Raw genomic sequence first — 11,355 nt, 5'->3', positions numbered from 1 at the left:
GATAAACCGGCATCGGGGCGCCGCCTGGCGGTGACCACGGGCCCCTACAGGGAAGGGCTTCCATGCCCTCAACCCGTGGCCCCCAACAGAACCAGGACGGACGCCCCCTCGCGGTCTGGAGGAGGCACAAGCCCTCCTCACGTCCTCCTGGGCGTCCCGGCCGGGCTCCAGCCCCGGCCGGGGGCCACACAGTCTTGTTCCATTTGTTCTTTATTCTTTGACATTTGGTTTTATTAAATTCAAATGCTCCGGGTTCTTTCCCGCAGTCCAAACACATACAGGTTAGGTGGCTTGTCAATACTAAATTGTCCCCCTATTGATTGTGTGTGTGTCTGTCTGTCTCTTTACACTGTGAGAGACTGGAACCATGTCCTAATTTGCACTTGGCTGGCTAAGAGAGGCTGCAGCTTACCCTCGACTCCACTCACAGAAATGTCAAATATGTATTACAATTCATGCTAAAGTGAAGATGAATTTTGTATATTTTGCTGTCTCATTGTTATTTTTCTGTTTATAGTGTTAGCAATCAAGAGAAATCTCTTGCTTCTTTGCCGTATCATAAAGTTTTCAGTGTCTTAAATAGAGGTAATAACAGATTTCTTTACTCTGGCAGAATTTTGGTGCCTTGTTTAGAATTCGAGTCGTGGGAGGATCATCCACCTTCAATCACCTGTCTCCCCAGGATGCTCATCCACTGTACCACCCAGCGGTAGAGAGGTAAGACTTTCAAATAGAGTTGCATTTATTCATACAGTCATGGTTGACTGGCCCAGATATTGCACACTTGTTAATTCTAGGGACTTCTTTTTAATGTGTGATTCAGTAGCACTGTATAAAATACTAGCTGGGCAGTCCTACTCTAGTCAGACATCCTTTATATTTTGTTTCCTTTTGTAGATGTGTGTGTTCTGCATTTCTACAAGTGATGCTAAGTCAAAAACCCTTTGCATATTTAAGACTCTTCTGGTCACTGCTGTTACATTTTCCTTAACTGATAGTTGAGCCAGCTTGTCCTAAAATTAGATACCCCTGCACCCTCCCATCCCCATTTTTCCTTAGAGCTATCATTGACTGTGCCTTCAATGTTGGAAGAGATAATGGGTCTCCCGGGGTTCTGTCTGATAAAATGCCACATGTGTATCTACTGGGCGGCATAATGCCTGGCAGCATCGGCAAATTGCTGGCAATTTTTTTACAATATGCTTTTAGTTCTACCCCTATGTGCTGGAACGGAATACTTGTGACTATTCTAGGAAGAAATATGTTATTAATCACTTATTTAGCAGGTGGTATTTCTTTAAAGACCTTCTAAAACAGACATACAAGAAACTCAAAATAAACCATTCTTCATGGGAGCAAGTCAGACCTCTATGTAGTATTCTTTAATTTTTTGTAGATCTGTTCTTTTTTTTTATGAATTTTATAGAATCTATAGGTTTAACATTAATTTGGATAAAAGTGTGCTTTTTCTTGTTAAACCTCCTTATACACTACACTATATTAAAGCACTTTGTACTGACTTTCCCTGCTCAGTTCAGGTATTATCTTTTTTGCTCCATTTTATGAAGCATGATGAAAAGCATTAAACAAAATGTTATTAGGTTGTCGACTCTACAGCTAGTGGGGAAAATCTAAAAGAGAAATCTTTCCAAAACTCCCTTCGTTTTTCAAGTACTCCCATATTTATTGACATTTTTTTAAGCTCAAGTCTATTATGCGCTAGTTTACATATTAATGTATTTAAAGGCAACACTGTCAAGATTGAAACCAGAGGGGGGCACAACACTACCCAAATTTCATCCTTACTACTGAGCCTCAGGTATTTGTAATTTGAGGCAACATAAGGAGCATTCACTTGACTGGCTGTCTCTGGAAAGAGCATTTTGTACAAATTCCTCCTTGCTCTTATTAATAATTACCACCGATTTACTATGAATTGAATTGCGCTATGTAACATCTAAATATATCTAAAAAATATATATATATAATTTTTTTTTATATATATGTATATATTTATATATATGTATATATTTATTAACCAAGTTTGGTTTACTGGATATACAATTTTAAGACATTGTTACGTATGCATTATTTTCACTTTTACTTTAAAACTTTTGTAAAAACAATACTTGTCCTTTATTTTATGCCCGGGCATGGTTATATCTCTTTCTTGCACGTTGTAAAGGGGGTGCGGTTGAACGCATGCTAAGGAGATGCAGTCTGATCATCTGCTGTCTTTCTCCGATTGTCTTACTGCCCGATCATTTTAAAGCCTGTCTCTGCTGCTCACGTTGTGAGGGGGGTGGGAGATGGGTGTTTAGGGTGGCTTAACGCACACTAAGGAGAACTGGTCGAATCCTTTGCTGGCTTTCTGCTGCTGGCGAGCCGCCTGTTTTGCTTGTCGAAGTTTTAAGAGCTGGGAGCAAGTTATTGTCTCTCGCGGGACTTCAAATTGTCTTTCGAGAAGATCTTGTCTCCCTCCCTAAGATTTTTTTTCTTTTTTTATAATAGAGATCTAGAGAGAGATAATATTTACAGCATATGCCTAGAGAAACACTTATATTAGAATCACACTGAGTCTCCATTGGAGATTAAATCTATATCTCAATGGTTTAAGATGCTAATATTAAACACTTTGCTCACTAGCCTTCCTAGGCGTTGATGTGTTACATTTTGTTTTTCCATCAGTTCTGTTGTAATATGATCCCATATTGTATCTGTTGTTCAATAACATTTTACACTTATTTTTTTGAATAAAATACCAAAATCTGATTAATTTTGCTTATTTTTTAAATATAAAAATTAAAAATCAAACATGTTTACATTCAGAATTTAATTCATCTTAATTCACATGCTATTTAAGACTTACCTTAATTTTTTATTTTTTCGTTAATCAGCAGCCAAACAATATGAAACGAGACAACACATGACCAGCAACCTGTGTTCATACTGTATGTGAAAATAAAGAATCAGTAAAAGATCTCAGTAATGCTGATCTGCTCAGGTCACAAATCATTTTGATGGTGCTCTTCCAAAACTGTTGGTTTTGTTTTTTCTAAGTGTCTGCTGTGACAGAATGAGACCATGAACAAGTCATGGAAATACATAACAGGTGTAATTAAAAATAAGTGGCTTCTAGTTAAGAAACTTGTTGGGGTAGTAGTGGTTGAAGTTTAAGCCTCCAGCCTAGCTGGTCATCTGTTGGCTTGCTTCACATCTTTCTGTTTGGGTGCCGTAATTCAGAGGACAGAATGTTAAAAAAGCAAATCATTTAAAAAGGGAAAAGAAGCATATAAGCAGATAAAACTGGTCACTAATTAAGAAAAAGGTAAGAATGTAAAGCTGTAGCCACAGTATTGCTCTAGGATGGCAACCTCTGGTTTACAGTGTACCACTTTAGTTTCCATGTATTAAACCTGTTTTCTTCTGCAGCATGTTCAAATGAAACTAAAATATTCATCATTAAAATTTATCATCATATCTAAAAGATTCTAAAAAATTACCTATTACAATTACTTGCGGCCTTTATTGCCAATCCCTTTGGTTTTACGAAACAACTGCTAGGGGATAAGCGCAGTGGGCGTCTTGAGTGTTCATCGGAGGAAGTGAAATTCTTCCTCCAGGACACATTGAGTGATCAAGGTCTCGATGCCAATAAAGCCCTCATCAACCCTGCCCTCCCAATAACCGAATTTTAAGCTGGGTGAGCGAAGTCTGAAGGGGGTTGTTGAGGTCATCAAGGCAGCCCGATCAGCTTCCACTCTAGGCCCGAGCAGGTCTATAAGCGCTGCCCTGCGCTTCTCCAGCGTCTATGGAAGGTCTTGAAGGTGATTTGGCGAAGAGGGAAAGTTGCTGACCGTGGAGGTGTGCTGAGGGCTGCATCGTATCCCATAGGCTGACAGAGTTCCTCCTCAAGAATAACTACAACGACCCCTCTGTCCAGAAGGGGTAATTAAGTCCCTGGCTGCCTGGAGCACACAGATGTGGCAACTTGGCTTATCAGAGAGGCTCATTAGAGCAGAGGCAACCTTGCTGTGTTGTGGTTGGACCTGGCCAATGCCTATGGGTCTATAACCACACAAGCTGGTTGAGCTTGCACTACATCACCACCATGTTCCCAGTAGAGTCAAGGATCTGATCCTGGATTACTATAACAACTTCAGGATAAAGGTCACTTCTGGGTCAGAAATATCAGACTGGCATCAGCTTGGCAAGGGAATAACAGGGTGCACCATCTCCATTGTTCTCTTTGCCCTTGCCATGAATGTGGCGGTCAGCTGAGGTAGAATGCAGAGGACCCCTGACTAAGTCAGGTGTACGACAGCTCCCGATAAGAGCCTATATGAATGATCTAACCATCACGACATCATCGGTCCCAGGGAGCAGGTGGATCCTACAAGGACTTGAGATACTCATCACATGGGCAAGGATAAGTTTTAAGCCTTCAAAGTCAAGGCCCATAGTGCTAAAGAAGGGGAAGGTGACTGATAAGTGTCGATTTTGCTATCGCGGGAACAGTCACCCCATCCATCACAGAGCAGCCAGTCAAGAGTTTTGGGGAAAGTCTTTGACTTAAGTCTGAAAGATACAGCTGCCATTCAGAAATCCACCCAGGAGCTTGGGACATGGCTCACCAAGGTTGATAGGCCTGGCCTGCCTGGTAGGTTTAAAGCTTGGATCTATCAGCACTCAATCCTGCCCCGAGTCTTATGGCCTCTGCTGGTATAGGCAGTCCCATTTTCAACAGTTGAGTCCTTTGAAAAGAAGATCAGCAGCTTTCTTCAGAGGTGGCTGGGACTCCCACGCAGCCTCACCAGCGCAGCAGTGTATGGGACAAGTAACATTGTGCGGCTACCGTTTAGCGGCCTCACTGAAAAATTCATGGTGGCACGCACCAAAGAAGCCCTACAGTACAGGGACTCCAATGATCTTAAGGTGTCAGCAGCTGGCTTTGAGGTGGGAACAGGCAGGAAATGGAGGGTGGAGAAGGCTGTGGAGGTGGCATAGTCACACCTGAGACAGAAGGCTCTGGTGGGCACAGTGGCAACAGGTAGAGCAGGTCTGGGCTGCTTTCCAGGAACCCAGGTTGGCAAGGCCCAGGGCAAGGAGAGAATCTGTCTACGCCAGGAAGAGGTCCAAGCATGGGTGGGGTGGAAGAAGAGAGAATGAGCAGGGCAGTCGGACTCCGGCAACAGGGTGCGTGGACAAGTTGGGAGAGTACTCTCTAGCTAAGGATCCACCTGGTCGGACATCATGCAGGGAGATTTCTTTAGTGTCCGGTTCCTGGTGCAGGCAGTCTACTGCCAAGCCCAGCAAACTTCCACGTCTGGGGAAAGAGCGAGACACCATCCTGCCCACTTTGTTCAGGAAGAGGCTCTCTAGAACATCTACTCAGCAGCTGCCCTAAGGCTCTGGCAGACGGCCGCTACCGGTGGCGCTATGACAAGGTGCTCAAGGCAGTTGCTGAAAGCTTGACTGCAGCCATCAAAACAAGCAAACTACTCCATGGCTCAAAGAAGGCAGTTACCTTCGTTAAAGCGAGAGAGCAATTCCAGGCAAAGGCAGGAATAACAGGCCTCTTCCACACAGCCTCTGACTGGCAGCTGCAGGCTGATTTGGGAAAGCAGCTAAAGTTCCCGCTGCAAGTTGTAACAATATCACTCTGGCCAGACATGATTATTACCTCTGAGGCCTCAAAACAGCTGATCATGCTGGAACTGACAGTGCCCTGGGAAGAGCATATCAAGGAAGCTAGCGTAAGGAAACGCGCCATGTACCAGGAGCTGGTGGAGGAGTGCAGGGACAGAGGCTGGATGGTACTCTATGAGCCCATAGAAATTTGCTGCAGAGGATTTGCAGGACGCTCACTCTGCAGAGTCCTCACACGGCTGGGCATAACGGGAGCGACCAAAAAGAGGGCCATTAAATCCGCAAGTGAACCCTCAGAGAAAGCCTCAAGGTGGCTTTGGATAAGGAGGGCTGATCCGTGGATTACCAATCTCTGTGATGAAAGGCATACTGTATAAATGTAAAAATACGTACATTCATACATTTTCTGAATTAGCTTTTTCCATCGCAGCATTATAAAAAGCTGGGGGGATAAAGACAGCATGTGGCAGAATGACCATGCCGGGATTCTAACCCAGTCAGTTAGAGCAGTTAAGCATTAGTATTGAGTAACACACTGTCATACCTCTAGAGACCGATAAATCGCAGACAGTTTGCCCTGTGCAAATGATAAACCATTTTAAAGCAATTTACAGCCTTGAGAGACACTGTGCAATATTACATAGTGGAGGGATTTTTAAATATAAAAACACAGTAACAAAAGAATATTACAAATAAAGAGTGTTGGTTTTTGTTTTGGGGTGGATTTACATTTACATTCGGCTTGGGATTTTTACTTTTTTTCTTGTATTGGTGTTGATCACAGCAGCTTTTGCCTATACAGAGACTTGTCAGCTGCTCTTCAGTACTGCTTTCTTGCAATTTGAATAGCTGTACTGATTGCCTCCAGCCTGATTGCACATTCACAGTTACATTGTCTTTAAAGAAAAAAGAAAAAAAAAAAAGTTAAATGTTCCCTCCACCACAGAGCCTCTCACTTTAGTGTAAAGTGAGTGTCCTAGTTTTTAAAGGTGTTGGCTAAGTACTGCTGGAATAATGCATCCCAATTACCGACTCCTCTGTTTATAATATGACAGCAATAAATTTGAGCCAAAATCTTTTTCAGTATTCGGGACTGAAAATACAGATGGCAGGCTTTTAATTTCCTGTGTGCATTATATTCATGTCAGCGTGCGATAGAGAGGGGTAAATCTGGGTTGACAAAGGGAATGATTCTTACATACTCCATACAATGATTCCCTCGTCGGGGAAGTCGCTTCCTAAGTATTTAGAAGTAAGGAGGTTGCTTTTTAAAGAAGTTACATAATTATATTTGCAAAGTGCATTTGTAAGCAAGCATAGCATTTATGCTAGCTATAAAGAAGAAATATTTAGAAAGTTGAAATCAAACTATGTGGTATAGCTGAGGTATAACTACTGTAGGTAAGAGGGGGATCCTAATGTGGTTTTGTCAAGGAGTCGCTCCACAGTTTATCCCAGGATGCACATTTTGCACTGTGGTAACTGATGATGGCCAGCTGTGATCCTGCGACATCTAGATTACAAAGACCCTCTGCTCTTTCTGTGCTATGAGCAATAAAAACTCTTATCCTCGAGTTTGCAGGGACTAACTAAGCACTGCAAGCAAAGCACAACCTGGTGAAGTCAGTCAAGGTCTCTGTCTCTCTCATTTAGCCTACACTTTCTTGCACAGCATCGCCTCTACGCTCTACCTATCCACTGTGCAGATCCTGCTGACTACATCAAGTGTTTTGTTGTGGAATCGAGGCTTATCTCAAAAATTTTTAATCTCATGTCATAAAAGGAGTTTCTTCTGTAATCAAGATGCCACAGGCTTTTGGCTGAGCACAGGCTGTTACCAGAGGTGGATTGTAGGTGATTGCACAAGAAGAGAGGGTGACAAATGCATTAGTTGTAGACAAAATTAAATTACTTGGTTATTCTGCTTTCCAATGTAGGCTGGTTATTCCATTTAGTACAACGGAGAGATAGTTAATTACTTTAAAAAAAACTTAAGTGTCAGTACAATGTCTCTTAAATTAGACAGTTTATAAAAGACCCTTTTAAATTTAAAATGTAATTTTTTTAGCACTTAATTTCAGTTGTCAAATTTAAATAATCAATTCAGATTAATTAAATGCAAATTTTTCTTAAACCTAATTGTTGAAGCACAGCTAGAGTTTTGTAGTTGGTGAAAAGGGACTTTATTTCTGCTAGGACTGTTAACATCATAGCTGAGCATCAGTCGTGGTGTCCCGGTTAAACAGTCCAATAGATGTTTGTGCTGCTCATTGGTCTCCATGTGTGCATTTATCTTTTCCACAGCAGTTTTCACCTTCTCATATGTAGTTAATAGTCAGGGTCAACAAAAATGTAAGAATTTCTTAATGTGTCATAAAAGGATTCATTTGGTTGTGGGATTTGGTGGTAGTGGTGGTACTGTGCTGCTTTACTGTGTAGTAATTTCACTGTTGGCTCATCACCAGTTTTTAGTCTTGGCCAAGTCATTGTTCGCAGGTTTACTCTTCCCTATTTAAAGAAATGTTTAAAATAAAAAAAAAAAAAGTTCCTGCATGCTACAGGGGGAGAAAGTGAATGCAGTTTTACTGTTACAAAATTCTCAATCAAAAAGTTATTAAAAATCATAATACTAGAAATACTTTCCTCATCAACTCTTCCTTCTTCATCCTAATTAATTTTATCACTCGGTTCAATTTCTGCTTTGCTTGACATTATGTGCTTTAATGTCATTGGGTTGGAGAGAAGAACAAAGCTTTGAGGTGAATAACTAACTAAATTGGCAAATTAATAATTAACCTTATCTTTAAATGCCCTTGACCCTTGAAAAAAGATTGTGGAAAGTTGTATTTATTCTGGCTTTGGACGTTTCAGAGTGTCTTATATCAAAGCTTTCATGTTGACAAATTAACAAGATCCTGGAGGGTGTTTTTTTTTTTTTTTACATAAATAGATACATTTTGGACTGCAGTAAATTTTAGATGATCTTTTTTTTTTTTTTTTAAATAAAAAGTCTCTTTGAAAAAGACCAGGAGTGCAAAGAACTAATTGGTATAGATATGAGGCTCTAAATCTCCATAAAGGAAAGACTACATAACTTAAAACATGATTTAGAATTAAGGGGAGAATAAAGAGCTCAGAGAACAGTTTTCTTTTAAATATATTCAAAAAAAGCATATAATTTCTAAAAAAAAATATTCTCAAGCTTGTTTTTTTTTTTTAATTTCTAAGTTACTTTGGCTTTCAAACTCAGTTTCTCAGACTTGGAGGGAGCTACCTAGATCAGTATTTCTGAAACTATGTTCCATGGACTGTAGGGTTCTGTGAAAACTTATAGGAGCTCTGTGAACCATCAGTCATTAGGGCTGGGTATTGACACTGATGTCCTGATTTGGCTCCAATACACAATACCCCGATTCGATATCGATACTTAACCATGCATAGTGAACATTAATATAATGTGACAAATTTCAGTAACACTTTATTTGAAGGGTGTCAACATAGTGAATTCATAACATATGCATAAACATAGAATGACATTTAAGAATACTTCATTAGTAGTGAAGAGGGATTTGGTCTCGTCTGTTACAGGAGATAGACGTCTGAAGCGGAGCTCCGTTGCAGGAGCTTTATTTTTTCTCTTATTTCTTATTATCCCGAGGTATCCTATATTTACCTAACCTAGGGAGTTTCTACTACAGTATATAAACATGAATGACAAGAAAGGGGGTCAGGAAGAAACGGAAAAGAAACCTAAAACTACACCCAAGTCTAGACGGGCATCAAGCCCAAGTGCAAGGTATGGCCTTTCAGAGACTGACCTGGAACAGGCAGGCGAAAGCACAGACTTCCCAGGACCCCGTTCCACGGCATCGTCTGCAGTTGAGAGCGAAAATGGGAGCAAAGGTACAAGTGATACAAGTCATGATAGCTCACCGATTCCAGAAAATCATTTGAAACTAGTCCTCGTGAGCCGGAAGCATTGGCTGTAACGGGGGTTGCAACTTAACCCGCAGAGCACAAAAGCAGAAACGATTTGTCTGAACTGAAGGAAATGATCGCAACATTGGCCACGGCCATAAGTGAGCTCAAGAAAGACATTCAGAAAAATATGAAGAAAGAAATAAATGGCTTGCTCAAGAACAAATGAGAAGCTGTGGCTGGAGCTGCAAGAGATGCAGCAGGAATATAAAGACTTTTAAAAATGTATATATAATCGTTTTGATGCAGTCTTTAAAGATAATGTTGAGAAAAATTGAACACATTCAGGAAAATGCGTCTAAACTGAGAGAATTTGCCGACCAGCTGGAAGACGTTAAGCAGACATTCACGGCTGAAATTGAAACAGCGAAACAATTGGCATCTAACGCTGATGGAAAAGCTACAGCTGTGAATTGCAAATGCAAAAAACTCGGAGACAGAATTGTGGCTCTGGAAGATGGATGCTGAAGGAATAATAGAATCAAAGGTCTACCTGAGATCCGTGAAAGTCCAAACCCTGTGAAAATCGTAGCTGAACTATTCTCAAAAATAATTAGAGAGGACTTTAAATCAAATACTAAGATAGCGGCAGCTTATCGCATCTGTGAATCAAATACCACTAAACCTAAGACTTTAATTGTCCGCTTCGAGAGATTAGAATTTAAGTTTAATGTAATGGTACTTTTTAGACACAAACAAGAGATTATATTTAAAAATAACCAAATTCGTTTTTTCCCTGATTTCTCCGAACAGCTGCTAAACGTGCAGCTTTTTACAACATTAAACAGCGGTTACGGAAAGCCAATATCGGATACAGCCTCTTGTATTCTGCCAAACTGAAAGTGGATATTCAAGACAAATATCACATCTTCTCCTCCAAGGAGGAATCAGAAAAGGAGTTAAGAAAGCTGATCCCGACGCTTTTTTGAAATACAAAAAGTGAGTCACATACTGTCATGTTATGGCAAGAACATATTACCTGTTGTCTAATCTGTTTGCAATGATACGGGTACAATAATTATACATCCTTTTTTCTTCTTGGCCACTTTTTGGTTATGTTTTAATTACAGTTAAAAGCGTATGTGTGGAAGAAATTAAAGTAGTTCTTTCTTTTTTTTTTTTTTTTTTTTTTTTTTTTAATTTTGGTTTTTAACTATTCTAAGGAGACTGTTTAACATCATACTCTTGGTTTATTGTTATTATTGCATTAGGCTTTACTATGCTTATTCAGGGTCTTGGTTTATTGTTATTATTGCATTAGGCTTTACTATGCTTATTCAGGGCCACTTTTTAACACCATTCCTTGTGTTTACTGTTTTAATATTTCAAGACTGTTGATGATTATATTTTATGCTTATAGTATTTAGACATTATAGGCAATAGATATCTCTACTTTTTAATCTTTAAATGCCGCTGTTGGGGGGGCTTGTTTTGTTTTGGAAGTGCTCTGTCTCTAGGTATGTCAGAGGACTGGGACTTTGTGAAGTGGGGTCCAGCCTCACATGGGGAGGCGATAAGGGGGAGAGAGTGCAAGCTATTTCTAATCTATTCTTTTAATCCTTATAATTATGACTTCCAATGTTAACAATAGACTGCATGGGAAAATTGGAAATTAAGGTTAAAGCTGTCTCACTTCCAGTTAAGACTACAAAATGACATCAAAATTTCATAATCAATGTCTCCATGATGGGACAGTTAACTTCGTGATTCAGGCCTTTAACATTCCAG

The 11,355-nt window shown here is 40.2% G+C and overlaps 1 protein-coding gene across 1 annotated transcript in view; it reads left to right on the top strand.

Annotated features, from left to right (window-relative positions):
- usp43a (ubiquitin specific peptidase 43a) overlaps nt 1–11,355 on the top strand; it is a 131,972-nt gene that overhangs the window by 105,281 nt on the left and 15,336 nt on the right. The window contains exon 9 of the mRNA XM_039740751.1: nt 614–717. Within this exon, the coding sequence (XP_039596685.1) occupies nt 614–717 (104 nt within the window). The remainder of the gene's footprint in view (nt 1–613; nt 718–11,355) is intronic.

The sequence above is a fragment of the Polypterus senegalus genome, chromosome 17 (assembly GCF_016835505.1).
Source record: "Polypterus senegalus isolate Bchr_013 chromosome 17, ASM1683550v1, whole genome shotgun sequence".
NCBI lineage: Eukaryota > Metazoa > Chordata > Cladistia > Polypteriformes > Polypteridae > Polypterus > Polypterus senegalus.
Note: the sequence above shows the minus strand (reverse complement) of the source record. Positions and strands in the feature narration are given on the sequence as shown.